The sequence below is a fragment of the Salmo salar genome, chromosome ssa11, assembly GCF_905237065.1.
Source record: "Salmo salar chromosome ssa11, Ssal_v3.1, whole genome shotgun sequence".
In the NCBI taxonomy this organism is placed as follows: Eukaryota; Metazoa; Chordata; class Actinopteri; order Salmoniformes; family Salmonidae; genus Salmo; species Salmo salar.
In genome coordinates this window covers 66522582-66541028 of record NC_059452.1, presented here as the reverse complement: position 1 = coordinate 66541028, position 18447 = coordinate 66522582, and the positions used below count along the sequence as shown (strand labels likewise).

At 43.7% G+C, this 18447-nt stretch overlaps 1 protein-coding gene across 1 annotated transcript; it reads left to right on the top strand.

Moving 5' to 3' along the window:
* Positions 1-1035: 1035 nt before the first annotated feature.
* Positions 1036-17614, top strand: LOC106562947 (torsin-1B). Its single transcript, XM_014128076.2, has 5 exons — positions 1036-1054; positions 12893-13158; positions 13576-13751; positions 14204-14331; positions 15926-17614. Exons 2-5 carry the CDS (start codon positions 12973-12975, stop codon positions 16168-16170), a joined length of 735 nt encoding a protein of 244 aa, XP_013983551.1. The 5' UTR covers positions 1036-1054; positions 12893-12972; the 3' UTR covers positions 16171-17614.
* The last annotated feature ends 833 nt before the right edge of the window (positions 17615-18447 follow it).

Here is an 18447-nt window from a genome sequence, read left to right as displayed (position 1 = left end):
TGAGAGAATCTGCAGAGAAGAATGGGAGAAACTCCCCAAGTACAGGTGTGCCAAGCTTGTAGCGTCATACCCAAGAAGACTTGAGGCTGTAATTGCCGCCAAAGGTGCTTAAACAAAGTACTGAGTAAAGGGTCTGATGTAAATGGAAATTTCAGTTTTTAATTTAATATTTTCAAAAATGTCAAGAAAACAACTTATTTTTGCATTGTCATTATGGGGTATTGTGTGTAGATTGATGAGAAAAAAAGATTTCAATAAACTTTAGAATGAGGCTGTAATGTAACAAAATGTGGAAAAGGTCAAGGGGTCTGAATACTTTCCGAATGCACTGTATGTACGGTCACAATACAGAAGTGGTCAGATGAGGTGGGTGCTAAGCCACAGGACTGTTTTGCTAGCACATACTGGAATATGTTCCGGGACCCATTCGATGTCATTGATGCTTATAAGAAATCCCACTACGCCCTCCAACAAACCAAATAGGCAAAGCGACAATACAGGACTATCACAGATTACAAACTATCACAGATTACAAAGGGAAACCCAGTTACACCACTGAGTTTACCAGATGAGCGAAATGCCTTCTATGCTCGCTTTGAAGCAAGCAACACTAAACCATGCTTGAGAGCACCAGCTATTGATCACGCTCTCCGTAGCCGATGTAAGACCTTTAAACAGGTTAACATTCACAAGGCCAGACGGATTACCAGGACACATACTCAGAGCATGCACTGACCAGCTGGTAAGTGTCTTCACTGACATTTTCAACCTCTCCCTGATCCAGGCTGTAACTGGTTTTAACCGGTTCAGGGAAGAGAACGGAAACCAGAAAATAACATTTGTTCGAGGAACAGAACCAGACCCGAGAACGAAAATTATCTGTTTCGGAACAGAACTGTTATTATAAAATCATGGGAACCGCCTATGCAAAGCATTCACTGTAACTCAGAAACTTATTCTAGTGTCTGCCTGCCTGCCAGCTGAAATGTGTCTGTCTGTGTGTGTGTGTGTGTTTAGGCTACCTGCCTACATTGGATTTATAAACTTCAAAAAGGTAAGACGTGTTTTGTTTTTAATTCTGGTGCCGCTCTGCACGTACAAGCTTGTTAGCTAGCTAGCTTGTTATGTTAGCTAGCTAGCTTGTTAGCTAGCTCTGGTCTAGCTCTCAAACTCTAGGTGGCATTTTGTGTAATGTAATGATTCTGAGAGTCATAATCAACGGCTAGCTGTGGACCAACGTTAATTAAGCCAACTCTCTGAATTTCAAAGACATTCAAAGTTCCTTCATTGAAGCCGCTACTCCGTAGGTATAATTATGTGGACCTAATTCAGATAATGCATTACATTACAACAAGATGCCCAGCGCTTCATGCCCACGCTCTCCTCACCCGCATTCTACACCACACTTGTCTGTCCAATGCATATATGTAGCTTGCCCACTCCATAGCAAGCTGCTCTATCCATTGTTAATTTAATGTTGAGCTAAATATATATGTATATATCTTTTTTTAAGTAGGTTTAAAAAGTAACAATATAGACCATTACTTCTTTTGGGTTCAAACCAGTACAGAACTTTATTTTGCTGGTCAAACAGCGGAATGTATTGAAAAACAGTACGGTTCTGTTCAGAATGGAACGATTGGAAAATAATTTCACTTCCCAACCCAATGGTCTGTAATACCTACATGTTTCAAGCAGACCACTATAGTCCCTGTGCCCAAGAACACCAAGGTACCCTGTCTAAATAACTATCACTCGCATCTGTACAAAAGAGAAATGCCATGGCGGCCGTGGTGCAATTTAGAAGTAGCCCCCCCCCCCAAAAAAAGTGACCAATACATTGTTTTCAAAGTAGCCCAATTTGGCAGGCACAGGTAACTGCATACTTGGAGTGTATCTGAAAGTGGGCGTTGCAAAAGAAGTGGGTGGATCAACAGGGATGGGTGTAACATCAGTGCTTCATTATTAGACAGCCATAGCGGGTGCACCGCGGTCAGCTTAATGTTTACATAGCAGGTTAAGAGAACTAACATACCACCAGAGATTCTGGGTTCGAGCCCAGGCTCTGTCGCAGCCGGCCGCGACCGGGAGGCCCAGCGTCGTCCGGGTTCGGCCGGCAGGGATATCCTTGTCTCATCGCGCACTAGCGACTCCTGTGGCTGGCCGGGCGCAGTGCACGCTGACCAGGTCGCCAAGTGTACGGTGTTTCCTCCGACACATTGGTGCGGCTGGCTTCCGGGTTGGATGTGCATTGTGTCTAGAAGCAGTGCGGCTTGGTTGGGTTGTGTTTTGGAGGACGCATGGCCCCCAACCTTCGCCTCTCCCGAGGCCGTACGGGAGTTGCAGCGATGAGACAAGACTGTAACTACTACCAATTGGATACAATGAAATTGGGCAGAAGAAAAGAAAAGAGAACTAACAGAGGAGAATTAACTAGGCAGGTTAAGAGAACTAACGTAGCAGGAGATTAGGAGAATGAGTTTAAGATTAGGAAAAGGGTTATGGGTTAGGTTTAGCAAAAATGTGTGGCAGGTTAGGAAAGGGGTTATGGGTTAGGTTTAGCTAAAATGCTATGGTTGTCAACAATGCACTCATCGTGCAGCCCAATCAGCCAAGCAAAACGATCTTGAGTGGAAAAAAATCTGCCCAATTAGCTGATTTGCTTTCCATACACCCACTTCTGTTGACTCAACCCCTTTCAGACACACTCCAGATAACTGGGAACTCGTGGAAAAAAACAAACTCAGACTGGGAAAAATCTATTTGAATCAAATCAAATTCTATTTGTCACATGCGCCGAATACAACAGGTGTAGACTTACTTGCAAGCACTTAACCAACAATTCAGTTCAATAAATAGAGGTAAGAAAACGTTTACTAAATGAACTAAAGTAAAACATTTTTTTTTTTTTTTACTTTAGTTCATTTAGTAAACGTTTTCTTACCTCTATTTCTTGAACTGAATTGTTGGTTAAGTGCTTGCAAGTAAGCATTTCACGGTTGTATTCGGCGCATGTGACAAATAGAATTTGATTTGATTCAAATAGATTTTCCCCAGTCTGAGTTTGTTTTTTTCCACGCGTTCCCAGTTATCTTGAACGTAATGAAGTCTCAAGTCGGAGATGTTCGAGTGTTTCTTGTGTTTTGCATGTTACTGTTTAATAAAAAAAAAAAAAAGTTGTTTGAACGCGACATTTGCTTTTGCTGTCGCATAATGATTACGTAGGAGGAAGGATCGTAGCTGATTTGCACTCCTCCGTCTTTCCACTCCTAAATGATAAGCTAGGTAGCTACATTTTCATTTGAAGATAAAATGAGAGTAACATACATCTTGTTCGGATATTATGTTTTGATATCGAGTGTTCTTGTGAACGCGTTCGAACCAATCTCAACCACAATTGTCGGTGCGGGAGTAACGTTAGGCCTAGCAGCAGTGGGGCAGAAAATGTACAATCATTTACATGAAAGTTGCGAGCCAAAATGGGTTGCTTTTAATTCAACAGGTATGTGTACAGCTAAGCTATTAGATGGTTGATGTGTTAACGTGGTTTACTTAGGTTATTTGATAATGTAGACACAGTTAATCCCTTTGCGTTTTAGTCATCCAATTGCTTATTGATCTTCACCAATATACCATTGGCCTACTTTAGTGGGGCATGAAAAATTGTGTGGATGAAGGGCGGAAGGGTGGCGGGCAGCTTAAAAAAATATAAAACAATATCTAAAATCTATAAATGTATAATTCTTGTGAAATGTACAGTACTAGTCAAAAGTTTGGACACACCTACTCATTCAAGGGTTTTTCTTTATTTGACTATTTTCTCCATTGTAGAATAATAGTGAAGACTATGAACTCAAACATATGAAATAACGCATATGGAATCATGTAGTAACCGACAAAGTGTTAAACAAATCAAAATGTATTTTATATTTGAGATTCTTCAAAGTGGCCACCCTTTGCCTTGATGACAGCTTTGCACTCTCTTGGCATTTTCCTAACCAGCTTCTTGGGGTTGTCACCTGGAATGCATTTCAATTAACAGGTGTGCCTTGTTAAAAGTTCATTTGTGGAATTTCTTTCTTTGTGTTGTGTTGCGACAAGGTAGTGGTGGTATACAGAAGATAGCCCTATTTGGTAAAAGACCAAGTCCATATTATGGCAAGAACAGCTCAAATAAGCAAAGAGAAACGACAGTCCATCATTACTTTGACATTAAGTTCAGTCAAACCTTAAAATTTCAAGAACTTTGAAAATGTCTTCAAGTGCAGTCTAAAAAAACCATCACTCACTATGATGAAACTGGCTCTCATGAGGACTGCCACAGGAAAGGAAGACCTAGTGTTACCTCTGCTGCAGAGAATAAGTTCATTAGAGTTCCCAGCCTCAGAAATTGCAGGCCAAATAAATGCATCACAGAGTTCAAGTAACAGAGACATCTGAACAACTGTTCAGAGGGGACTGCGTGAATCAAGCCTTCAAATTGTACTTGTCACATGCGCCGAATAAAACAGACCTTACGGTAAAATGCTTACTTACAAGCCCTTAACCAGCAATGCAGTTTTAAGAAAAATACCTACAAAATGTTTCAATTAAAGTAACAAAATAACAATAGCGAGGCTATATACAGGGGGTTCCGGTACAGAGTCAATGTGCGGGGGCACCGGTTAGTCGAGGTAATATGTACATATATACATATACATTTACATTACATTTAAGTCATTTAGCAGACGCTCTTATTCAGAGCGACTTACAAATTGGTGCATTCACCTTATGATATCCAGTGGAACAACCACTTTACAATAGTGCTTCTAAATCTTTTAAGGGGGGGGGGTAGAAGGATTACTTTATCCTATCCTAGGTATTCCTTAAAGAGGTGGGGTTTCAGGTGTCTCCGGAAGGTGGTGATTGACTCCGCTGTCCTGGCGTCGTGAGGGAGCTTGTTCCACCATTGGGGTGCCAGAGCAGCGAACAGTTTTGACTGGGCTGAGCGGGAACTGTGCTTCCTCAGAGGTAGGGGGGCCAGCAGGCCAGAGGTGGATGAACGCAGTGCCCTTGTTTGGGTGTAGGGCCTGATCAGAGCCTGAAGGTATGGAGGTGCTGTTCCCTTCACAGCTCCGTAGGCAATCACCATGGTCTTGTAGCGGATGCGAGCTTCAACTGGAAGCCAGTGGAGAGAGCGGAGGAGCGGGGTGACGTGAGAGAACTTGGGAAGGTTGAACACCAGACGGGCTGCGGTGTTCTGGATGAGTTGTAGGGGTTTAATGGCACAGGCAGGGAGCCCAGCCAACAGCGAGTTGCAGTAATCCAGACGGGAGATGACAAGTGCCTGGATTAGGACCTGCGCTGCTTCCTGTGTGAGGCAGGGTCGTACTCTGCGAATGTTGTAGAGCATGAACCTACAGGATCGGGTTACCGCCTTGATGTTAGTGGAGAACGACAGGGTGTTGTCCAGGATCACGCCAAGGTTCTTAGCACTCTGGGATGAGGACACAAGGGAGTTGTCAACCGTGATGGCGAGATCATGGAACGGGCAGTCCTTCCTCGGGAGGAAGAGCAGCTCCGTCTTGCCGAGGTTCAGCTTGAGCTGGTGATCCGTCATCCACACTGATATGTCTGACAGACATGCAGAGATGCGATTCGCCGCCTGGTTATCAGAAGGGGGAAAGGAGAAGATTAATTGTGTGTCGTCTGCATAGCAATGATAGGAGAGACCATGTGAGGATATGACAGAGCCAAGTGACTTGGTGTATAGCGAGAATAGGAGAGGGCCTAGAACAGAGCCCTGGGGGACACCAGTGGTGAGAGCGCATGGTGCGGAGACAGATTCTCGCCACGCCACCTGGTAGGAGCGACCTGTCAGGTAGGACGCAATCCAAGCGTGGGCCGCGCCGGAGATGCCCAACTCGGAGAGGGTGGAGAGGAGGATCTGATGGTTCACAGTATCAAAGGCAGCAGATAGATCTAGAAGGATGAGAGCAGAGGAGAGAGAGTTAGCTTTAGCAGTGCGGAGAGCCTCCGTGACACAGAGAAGAGCAGTCTCAGTTGAATGCCCAGTCTTGAAACCTGACTGATTAGGATCAAGAAGGTCATTCTGAGAGAGATAGCAGGAGAGCTGGCCAAGGACGGCACGTTCAAGAGTTTTGGAGAGAAAAGAAAGAAGGGATACTGGTCTGTAGTTGTTGATATCGGAGGGGTCGAGTGTAGGTTTTTTCAGAAGGGGTGCAACTCTCGCTCTCTTGAAGACGGAAGGGACGTAGCCAGCGGTCAAGGATGAGTTGATGAGCGAGGTGAGGAAGGGGAGAAGGTCTCCGGAAATGGTCTGGAGAAGAGAGGAGGGGATAGGGTCAAGTGGGCAGGTTGTTGGACGGCCGGCCGTCACAAGACGCGAGATTTCATCTGGGGAGAGAGGGGAGAAAGAGGTCAAAGCACAGGGTAGGGCAGTGTGAGCAGGACCAGCGGTGTCGTTTGACTTAGCAAACGAGGATCGGATATCGTCAACCTTCTTTTCAAAATGGTTGACGAAGTCATCCGCAGAGAGGGAGGAGGGGGGAGGGGGAGGAGGATTCAGGAGGGAGGAGAAGGTAGCAAAGAGCTTCCTAGGGTTAGAGGCAGATGCTTGGAATTTAGAGTGGTAGAAAGTGGCTTTAGCAGCAGAGACAGAAGAGGAGAATGTAGAGAGGAGGGAGTGAAAGGATGCCAGGTCCGCAGGGGAGGTGAGTTTTCCTCCATTTCCGCTCGGCTGCCCGGAGCCCTGTTCTGTGAGCTCGTAGTGAGTCGTCGAGCCACGGAGCAGGAGGGGAGGACCGAGCCGGCCTGGAGGATAGGGGACAGAGAAAATCAAAGGATGCAGAAAGGGAGGAGAGGAGGGTTGAGGAGGCAGAATCAGGAGATAGGTTGGAGAAGGTTTGAGCAGAGGGAAGAGATGATAGGATGGAAGAGGAGAGAGTAGCGGGAGAGAGAGAGCGAAGGTTGGGACGGCGCAATACCATCCGAGTAGGGGCAGAGTGAGAAGTGTTGGATGAGAACAAGAGGGAAAAGGATACAAGGTAGTGGTCGGAGATTTGGAGGGGAGTTCCAATGAGATTAGTGGAAGAACAGCATCTAGTAAAGATGAGGTCAATCGTATTGCCTGCCTTGTGAGTAGGGGGGGAAGGTGAGAGGGTGAGGTCAAAAGAGGAGAGGAGTGGAAAGAAGGAGGCAGAGAGGAATGAGTCAAAGGTAGACGTGGGGAGGTTAAAGTCACCCAGAACTGTGAGAGGTGAGCCATCCTCAGGAAAGGAACTTATCAAGGTGTCAAGCTCATTGATGAACTCTCCAAGGGAACCTGGAGGGCGATAAATGATAAGGATGTTAAGCTTGAAAGGGCTGGTAACTGTGACAGCATGGAATTCAAATGAGGAGATAGACAGATGGGTCAGGGGAGAAAGAGAGAATGTCCACTTGGGAGAGATGAGGATTCCAGTGCCACCACCCCGCTGGCTCGATGCTCTAGGGGTATGCGAGAACACGTGGGCAGACGAAGAGAGAGCAGTAGGAGTAGCAGTGTTATCTGTGGTAATCCATGTTTCCGTCAGCGCCAGGAAGTCTAGGGACTGGAGGGTAGCATAGGCTGAGATGAACTCAGCCTTGTTGGCTGCAGACCGGCAGTTCCAGAGGCTGCCGGAGACCTGGAACTCCACGTGGGTCGTGCGCGCTGGGACCACCAGGTTAGAGTGGCAGCGGCCACGCGGTGTGAAGCGTTTGTATGGCCTGTGCAGAGAGGAGAGAACAGGGATAGACAGACACATAGTTGACAAGCTACAGAAGTGTTGTTTCTTGTATTATTGTCTCTTGTGTCTTTAGAGAACTGTTTCACTTTGATATCCTTTTTCTTCTGTCCTGATTTTCTCTTTCTTTTCTTCTGTTAACTAGATATTCTTTGTACATGTAGGTAGAGTTGTTAAAGTGACTATGCATAGATAATAAAAGAGTAGCAGCAGTGTAAAAGAGGTGGGGGAGGGGGGAGCAATGCAAATAGTCTGGGTAGCCATTTGATTAGATGTTCAGGAGTCTTATGGCTTGGGGGTAGAAGCTGTTTAGAAGCCTCTTGGACCTAGACTTGGTGTGCCGGTACCACTTGCTGTGTGGTAGCAGAGAGAACAGTCAATGACTAGGGTAGCTGGAGTCTTTGACTATTTTTAGGGCCTTCCCCTGACACTGCCTGGTATATAGGTCCAGGATGGCAGGAAGCTTGGCCCCAGTGATGTACTGGGCTGTATGCACTACCCTCTAGTGCCTTGCGGTCAGAGGCCGACTAGTTGCCATACCAGGCAGTGATGCAACCAGTCAGCTATAGAACCTTTTGAGGATCTGAGGACCCATGTCAAATCTTTTCAGTGTCCTGATGGGGAATTGGTTTGGTCCTGCCCTCTTCACGACTGTCTTAGTGTACTTGGACCATGTTAGTTTGTTGGTGATGTGGACACCAAGGAACTTGAAGCTCTCAAACTGCTCCACTACAGCCCCGTCAATGAGAATGGGGGCGTGCTCGGTCCTCCTTTTCCTGTAGTCCACTATACATTTACATTTTACATTTTAGTCATTTAGCAGATGCTCTTATCCAGAGCGACTTACAGTAGTGTATGCATACATTTCATTTCATGCATTTTTTTTACATTTTTTATTAAAAACAATTGTACTGGCCCCCCGTGGGAATCGAACCCACAACCCTGACGTTGCACACACCATGCTGGCGTTGCAAACACCATGCTCTACCAACTGAGCCACAGGGAAACTATCATCTTTGTCTTGATCACGTTGAGGGAGAGGTTGTTGTTTAGGCACCACACTGCGAGGTCTCTGACCTCCTCCCTATAGGCAGTCTCGTCATTGTCGGTGATCAGGCCTACCACTATTGTGTCATTGGTAAACTTAATGATGGTGTTTTAGTCGTGCTTGGTCGTGAGTGAACAGGGAGTACAGGAGGGGACTGAGTATGCACCCCTGAGGGGCCCCGTGTTGAGGTTCAGTGTGGCGGATGTGTTGTTACCTGGGGTGGCCCGTTAGGAAGTCCAGGATCCAGTTGCAGAGGGAGGTGTTTAATCCCAGGGTCCTTAGCTTAGTGATGAGCTTTGAGGACACTATGGTGTTGAACACTGAGCTGTAGTCAATGATTAGCATTTTCACATAAGTGTTCCTTTTGTCCAGGTGGGAAAGGGCACTGTTGATGCAATAGAGATTGCATCATCTGTGGATCTGTTCGGGCGGTTTCTGGGATAATAGTGTTGTGAGCCATGACCAGCCTTTCAAAGAACTTCATGGCTACAGATGTGAGTGCTACGGGTCGGTAGTCATTTCGGCAGATTACCTTAGTGTTCTTGGGTACAGGGACTATATTGGTCTGCTTGAAACATGTTGGTATTACTGACTCAGACAGGGAGAGGTTGATAATGTCAGTGAAGACACTTGCCAGTTGGTCAGCGCATGTTTCCTGCTTTAATTTTTGTTTGTAAGCAGGAATCAGGAGGATAGTATTATGGTCAGATTTGCCAAATGGAGGGAGAGCTTTGTACACATCTCTGTGTTTGGAGTAAAGGTGGTGTAGAGTTTTTTTCCCCCCTTCTGGTTGCACATTTAACATGCAGGTAGATATTAGGTAAAATGGATTTAAGTTCCCCTGCATTAAAGTCCCCGGCCACTATGAGCGCCGCCTCTGGATGAGCGTTTTCCTGTTTGCTTATGACCGTATACAGCTCATTGAGTGCGGTCTTAGTGCCAGCATCGGTGTGTGGTGGTAAATAGATAGCTACGAAGAATATAGATATAAAATCTTTAGGTAGATAGTGTGGTCTACAGCTTATCATGAGATACTCTACCTCAGGCGACTTGCTTGCTTGGGCCAAGAAACATGAGCAATGGATATTAGACCAGTGGAAATCTGTCCTTTGGTCTGATGAGTCCAAATTTGAGATTTTTGGTTGCAACCGTCGTGTCTTTGAGACAGAATAGGTGAACGGATGATCTCCGCATGTATAGTTCTCACCGTGAAGCACGGAGGAGGAGGTGGTGATGGTGTGGGGGTGCTTTGCTGGTGACACTGTCAGTGATGTATTTAGAATTCAAGGCACACTTAAACAGCATGGCTACTACAGCATTCTTTCCATCGATACGCCATCCCATCTGGTTTGCGCTTAGTGGGACACCTCCAGGCTATATAAGGGCAATTTGACCAAGAAGGAGAGTGATGGAGTGCTGCGTCAGATTACCTGGCCTCCACAATCACCCAACCTCAACCCAATTGAAATGGTTTGGGATGAGCAGAGTGAAGGAAAAGCAGCCAACAAGTGCTCAGCATATGTGGGAACTCCTTTAAGACTGTTGGAAAAGCATTCCAGGTGAAGCTGGTTGAGAGAATGCCAAGAGTGTGCAAAGCTGTCATCAAGACAAAGGGTTGCTACTTTGAAGAATCTAAAATATACAATATATTTAGATTTAACATTTTTTGGTTACTACATGATTCCATATGTGTTATTTCATAGTTTTGATGTCTTCACTATTATTCTACAATGTAGAAAATAATTAAAATAAAGAAAAACCCTTGAATGAGTAGGTGTGTCCAAAGGTTTGACTAGTACTGTATATCTATAGGCTATTTTGAGGTTTGTATTTAATTAGTTTAGGCTCTGACATCAGTGTGTAAGCTTTAGGGGTCTAATGCCGCATTCAAAACAACTGGGAACTCGGAAATCTCCAACTTCAGTACGTTCAAAACAACTGGGAACTCGGGGGAAAAAAACTAGCTCAGACTGGGAAAAATCGATTTGAACGGTCGTCCAACTCGGAATTCCAACTCGGGCCTATTTCTATAAAGTCCAAAGAAGAGGCCTGAAGGAGGAGAGATTACTAGAAACACATTTTTACCCTTTTATCTGTGGATTAATTGTCGAGGTAAAGGACCTTGTGCATTTCCGGTAAAATAACAACCCAATGTTTATATCCCAGGACAAATTAGCTAGCAACCACTAGCTAAATTGCCATTTAATGTTTTAATGCTTGGCAAAATCAACATGCATACGAGTGGTCTGGTCAGCATGTAACTGTACACGCGGCAAATAAGAGCCCCAAGTGGAGGTGTCATAATACCCATAAAACCTAGTGGTCAAACAGGGAAATGGTTCCAATAATTTTTCTACCATTTTTTCCCCGTAAGGGATTTTAGAAACACTGAAAATAAGGACTGTGTTTCGTGTAGGCTTACCCTGGTGTGACGTTTTGATAACCATGTAAATCTCTTTCGGACAAGGTGACTTATCAATATATTTGGCTCTATTTACTCACAGATTCAAAAATGCTAATTAGCATCAAAGTACACAGGCAAAAAAATCCCTGCAAGCTCCTGCACATCATCTCTAGCTTGACACCTTTGCTATCAGATGTTGTGTCAGTTTCAAACCCACACAAGACAGTTAACAGAATTGTCTATTTAAAGAAATGTTGCCAATTTATTCATTACTACATTAAGCTAACATTAGATAGTTAATCCAGGGATTCTAACTTTTGCCTTGATTTGGCAGTCTTGGCCATATCATCATGGCATTTGTAGTTCTTTATGATATCCACATTAGCAGCAAATTAGCATTTCATTTTGCGGGGGGGGGTGGGGTGGTGGTAATACAGGTGAATATATTGATAAAAGTCACCTTGTCCTAGAGAGATTTACATGGTTATCAAAACGTCACGCCAGGGTAAGCCTTCACTGAAACAGACCTTATTTTACACCCTTATTCTACTATAGCCTACACGCCAATCGCCAAATGGGAACAGGCAGAAAAATCGATCCACTGAGGCAAGAAGGACAACGTCGGGAGTTTAATTCACTTAGAGAGAAGTAATATTTGGGAAATAGTTGGTGAAGTGGTAAAAGAGGATGATAGTAGTGCCGGCTATGTTGTGTGTGATGATTGTGAGGCGCTACACAAATTTGACAGTTACAAGAAAGGGACTTCAAATAGGCCTATGCACATGAAGGGAACTGTAACCTAGGCTACTGTTCAGATGGGTTGAATGGAAACTGAAATCTGGACACTGACTGTAAGTCTATAACCACTGACATAGCCTTAATAGTAACTCCTGCAGATTTAAGCATTGCTTGCAGTAAAATTATACACCAAATGTAGGCACAATTTTGACTCGGGAACAGGAGTGGAGAATTTTTTATTTTTTTTCAGCATCTTATGAGAATGCATAGTTAGCACCTCTACAGACGGTATCTATCTTTATCAGCATCATAAGCTATTTCAACCACACAAAATATGCATCCAAGCCCCAACTGAAATCATATCAGAAACATTTTGGGTCATTTTCACAGCTTAAATGTATTTCCTTCGCAAAAGAGGCAAAGATGACAGAGAGAACTTTACTGATGTCAACTAGATTGAAGCATTCATTCTGGTGAGCAAGGGTTTATTTATTCTTCCAGTGCAACATATGACAGAAGAGAAGCTGCATGTATCTAATTGTAGGAGTTTACCAACAAATCGTCTACCAAAATGTCTGAAATTATAACCAGAAACCAAGCCTAAATCAGTCAAAAAAAATCCTTCCACCATCTCTAACTGTAGCCTACAGTGGAGTTTCTATATTAGCAGGTTAGGGTCGGGTGCTGGCCACAGATTTTCACTTTATCACATATAGTCTGGCGGTTGCTGATCGGTTATTAGCAATTGCGGGCGGGTGGGGGTGAACAAACAGCTGACCTGCGCACCACTAGCCTACTTAGCAGCTGTACCCTACATGCATAACTAATCACATGTTATGAAGATAACCACCTGTAATTAGTATGGAAATAATGGTGGTGTATTCATAGCACGTCCCATTCATTGACACTAATAATCAATTTCTGCCCTGTCATCAGGTTTGGAAGTGGCCCTAGATCAGAAGCTGTTTGGTCAACATGTTGCCTCCAGAGTCGTCCAGAAAGCTGTAACGGGTTTCATGAACAATAAAAACCCTAAAAAGCCCCTGGTGCTCTCTCTACATGGCTGGACTGGCACAGGGAAGAACTTAGTCAGCCAGTTGATAGCTGAAAACATCTACAAGGAGGGCATGGCCAGCAGTTTCATCCATCAGTTTGTGTCTACAGCTCACTTCCTTCATCTGAGTCAGATTGAAAACTACAAGGTAAAACAAGTATTTTGTTATATTGAATGAAATACAATATAGTATCTCGTAACCGTGGCAGAGAAATTCTCAATGGAGAATTAGGTTGTAAAAAATAAAATCACTATTATGCATATTCTATATTGGGGTATTCAAATCTTACCCTACGAGTTCCAGAGTACTGATGGTTTTCTGTTCTACCTGATTATTAATTGTACCCACCTGGTGTCCCAGGTCTAAATCAGTCCCTGGTTAGATGGGAAGAATGGAAAAAATACATTTGAACTGGCTTCAAGGCCCAGATTTGAATTTGATGGTTCTATATGATAGAGAATGTATAGCTGAAAAGAATTTGTACATGTATTTTGCGGCTATGCTGTAAACTGTCTTCACTGCTGTAGATAAGTCTGTGTTTAAACTGTTGTGACCATCCCTCAGTCTCAGCTGCAGCAGTGGATCAAAGGCAACGTCACCAACTGCCCGCGTTCCATGTTCATCTTTGACGAGATGGACAAGATGCACCCTGGCCTGATTGACTGTATAAAGCCCTACTTGGATTACTACGAATATCTGGACGGGGTCTCCTACCGCCAAGCCATCTTCATCTTCCTCAGGTAGGGCAGACAGACCAGCAATGTGTGATAAGAATTCATGTGTTGTTTTTGGAGACTTTTGTATTTTTTAAACTGGATTTACATTCAAATACAGTATAGTAGTCATCAATCATCCTATCTTTCCCGCAACTTAACGACTCGTTGTAGTGACCATATTTTTACTTAGCTGAAAATCAGCTGTGAATCAGATACGGAACCCCAAAATTAAAGTTGAGTTACTTCAGATTTTGCAAATAAAATCACCACGCGGACCACCTATTGGGGAACCCTGACCTAGGCCCGACATGACCCTAATGCATTTATAAACTACCCAATATCCGGACCAGTGAAAATTCTGTTCGGGCTTGTAGATTTTTGGCCAACAGGTCCGACCGGACCAGTGAGAAGAAGAAAAAAAAACCCACTTTGGACCACATTTAATATCTATTAGTTTGTTTTGCTCATCTCCATAGTAACGCTGGAGGAGAGCACATCACGCAGGTGGTTCTGGACTTCTGGAAAGCAGGTCGAGACCGAGAGGAGATCAAGCTGCAACACTTAGAACCAGCTCTCTCCCTGTCCGTGTTCAACAGCAAGCAGAGTAAGCCACCTCTTTGCCGTCCTTTAGGGCTGAAGCCTAACTTATGCATTTTGGTAACCCTTTTCCATATTTAACAAATCATACACTATATGTACAAAAGTATGTAGACACCCCTTCAAATTAGTGAATTTGGACATTTCAGCCACACCTGTTGCTGACCGGTGTATAAAATCGAGCACACAGCCATGCATTCTCCATAGACAAACATTGGCAGGAAAATGGCCTTACTGAAGAGCTCAGTGAATTTCAACGTGGCACTATCATAGGATGCCACCTTTTCAACAAGTCAGTTCGTCAAATTTCTGCCCTGCAAGAGATGCTCCGTTCAACTGTATGTGCTGTTATTGTGAAGTGGAAACGTTTAGGAGCAACAACGGCTCAGCCGCGAAGTGGTATGCCACACAAGCTCACAGAACGGGACCGCCGAGTGCTGAAGTGCGTAGCACGTAAAAATAGTTTGTCCTCGGTTGCAACACTCACTACCGAGTTCCAAACTGCCTCTGGAGCAACGTCAGCACAAGAACACTTAGTCGGAAGCTTCATGAAATGGGTTTCCTTTGCCGCACACAAGCCTAAGGTTTCCATGGCCGCACACAAGCCTAAGATCACCATGCGCAATGCCAAGTTTCAGCTGGAATGGTGTAAAGCTCACCGCCATTGGACTCTGGAGCAGTGGAAACGCGTTCTCTGGTGTGATGAATCACGCTTCACCATCTGGCAGTGTGACGGATGAATCTGGGTTTGGCGGATGCCAGGAGAACGCTACCTGGCCGAATGCATAGTGCCAACTGTAAAGTTTTGTGGAGGAGGAATAATTGTCTGGGGCTGTTTTTCATGGTTCGGGCTAGGCCCCTTAGTTCCACTAAAGGGAAATCTTAACGCTGCAGCATACAATGACATTCTAGACGATTCTGTGCTTCCACCTTTGTGGCAACAGTTTGGGGAAGGCCCTTTCCTGTTTCAACATGACAATGCTCCCGTGCACAAAGCGATGTCCATACAGAAATGGTTTGTCGAGATTGGTGTGGAAGAACTTGACTGGGCTGCACAGAGCCCTGACCTCAACTCCATCGAACACATTTGGGATGAATTGGAACGCCGGCTGCGAGCCAGGCCTAATTGCCCAACATCAGTTCCTGACCTCACTAATGCTCATGGCTGACTGGAAGCATGTCCCCGCTGCAAGGTTCCAACATCTAGTGGAAAGCCTTCCCAGAAGAGTGGAGGCTGTTATAGCAGCAAAGGGGGGACGAACTCCATATTAATGCCCATCATTTTGGAATGAGATGTTTGACGAGCAGGTGTCGACATACTTTTGGTCATGTAGTGTATGTTTCTCTTAGGTTAGGATTTTTCCCTTTGTTACTAAGCCTGGGGTTAGAAGAATTGGGATGTTATTGGAGACTTTTCAGTCCTTCAGTACAAAGATGACCTGTGTTGTATCTCTCTATTCTGTCCATCTGCCTTTCTTGCTCCTGCCTATCTTATGACTATCCTTACCCCAGAGGCACTTGTGTACATTTGAGAGGAATTGGTGGTAGTGTCTTCTTGCCTATCTTATGACTGTGTCCCCCCTCCCTCCCTTTCTGTGTAGGTGGGTTGTGGCACACCAGTCTGATAGACAAGAACCTAGTTGACTTCTTCATCCCTTTCCTGCCTCTGGAGTACAGACACGTGCTGCTGTGTGGCATGGCAGAGATGTCCGCCAAGGGCCTGAAGCCCGACCGGGACGTGGTCGACCAGATGGCCAGAGAATTGGTCTATTTCCCCAAGAGCGAGAAGATCTTCTCCATCAATGGCTGCAAGACCATCGGTGGCAAGCTAGATTACTACACGTAGTGTGTGTTTGAGATCAACTACGTTGCTGCCAGCAGCTGCAGACTGACCGATCTAATCACAATGAGTAGTAATTTAGGATGAAAGGTGGTTTGTATGTCTGATCAGTCAGTCTTCCGTTGCTGACGGAAATGTAGACTATCTCAGAGGAAACAGCTACTGTATCTATCTACCTCCTACTCTACTGTGTGCTCTTTCTTAATGAGAACATCTCCGCCAGTCGGAGTGAGGAAGTCAGTGACTGAACCCAGAAAGGGAATGATGACCTGCCCATCAGGTCTCCCAATGTCAACACAACCATGTGGAGGACATCAACGGTATTGCTCTGATGGCACTTCTACCTGAAGATGAACCAATGGACTACTGAGAGAGAGGAGGGTGAATTGAAGGAGAGCCATTTTTTTTTTTATTAACTCAGGGAAGTGTTAAAGTTATCCTTTTTAACCAATCAATGTGCTTGATGCTAACTTATATATTCTGTAAATGAGAATCTACAAAAACAATTACATTTTTTTTCAGGGAATTCTGCTGCACATGAACTCATTGGCAATTGAAAACGAGTTGTATATTAGAAACAAATGTGGTTTAAAGTTACAATTTGTAATAATTTGTGAAACCAAACAGCAGCCCTGCCACTTGGTTTGCTGTTAATCTAAGGGATGCCAGGGCCCGGGAAATGTAACCACTCTCTCCAAATGATAGAGGGTGCTATGGATGCAAGAGCTCACACAGTCCATGAGATCAACGTGATAGTTATATTCGTCAAGAATCAATGTGTAAATATTGTTAATTGAAATAAGAATTGAACAGCTGTAACTTGCAGATTGCACCATTTTTAATTGTCATTAAAAACGTAGCACTGAAATATTGTGCATTTGTGGTGCACGGGATACCCATAAATTGTGTATTTTATATCTGTCGTCAATACAGATATCTAGACATGGAAAAATCCACCTTAAAACTTACATATAATTTGCCTTTATTTTTAATCCTTACTCATTCACCAGAAGCATTGTGTACATTTCAACATCTGTTGTCAGTTTAGCAAGTATTTAGTGTGCAGTCCACACTTTTTTTCATTTTTCACTTATTTCAAGATTGATCCAGATTTGTCGTAATCATTTAATTGAGTAGCCCAACAGCCCTGTGTCTGTAAATCTAATGTATTTTTTTGTATGTATATATATATATATCTTAATCACGATGAAACAATTATGTTTTTGTTGTACAATTGTATACTGTGCCTTACAGTTGGCATGCAGTTACTGTTCTCAATCTAAACCATGCACAAAAAATGATTACAGGAAGGAAGGTTCACTATTTTTCAGTCAAATGGTTTTTATATAGGAAAAATGTGTTTTTGTTTTACTTTTGTTTGAGTACATGCAGTGGTGTAAAAATACTTTAGAGTACTACCTAAGAAGTTTTCTTTGCTATCTGTTCTTTACTATTTGTATTTTTGTCATTTTTTACTTCACTACATTCCTAATGAAAATAATGTACATTTTCCCTGACCCCCAAAAGAACTTGTCAAATTCACGCACTTATCAAGAAAACATGTGGTCATCCCTGCTGCCTCTGATCTAGTGGACTCACTAAACACAAATACATATTTTGTAAATTATGTCTGAGTATTAGTCTGCAACTGGCTATCAGTACATTTTTCGAACTAGAAAATCGTGCTATCTGCTTTGCTTAATATAAGGAATTTGAAATTATTTTTACTTTTGATACTTATGTATATTTAGAACCAAGTACTTTTAGACTTTTACTCAAGTAGTATTTTACTGGGTGACTTTCACTTTTACTTGAGTAACTTTTTATTAAGGTATCTATACTTTTACTCAAGTATGACAATTGGGTACTTTTTTCACCACTGAGTACATGAAATATCAAAGGTTGAAGGAAATGTAAGAACTCCTACTCTCTTCTGCCACCTGGTGGTAAAAGATAGAGGATTGGTTGCAATAGAAACAAAATGAGGGGATTGATCATCAGCAAAACTAATCCTAGGTCAGCACTCATTATCAGCAAAACATCCTATTTCAGAATTAAAGCGTCTCTGAGTAGGAGTGCATATTGAATAAGATTACATGGGCCGTGGGGACCTAATCTTAGATAAGAAGTCTCCTACTCTTAGACACTATGAAAATGGGCCCAGATCTAAGCATCTGTGGAAATCTGGCAATGTTGACAAAGTCAAAAGTTAGTCCCATGTTCAGTTTACCTGTGACAATGAGGGAGTGGAGCTCACTGTCAAAGAAGTTATGACAGAAAAAG

Bases quoted from the DNA above. Each gene is read 5' to 3' on its own strand.
- LOC106562947 (XM_014128076.2), top strand. From the start codon at position 12,973: ATGAACAATAAAAACCCTAAAAAGCCCCTGGTGCTCTCTCTACATGGC. The intron at 13,159-13,575 runs GTAAAACAAGTA...ACCATCCCTCAG, and splicing joins GTCAGATTGAAAACTACAAG to TCTCAGCTGCAGCAGTGGAT. The intron at 14,332-15,925 runs GTAAGCCACCTC...CTTTCTGTGTAG, and splicing joins CGTGTTCAACAGCAAGCAGA to GTGGGTTGTGGCACACCAGT.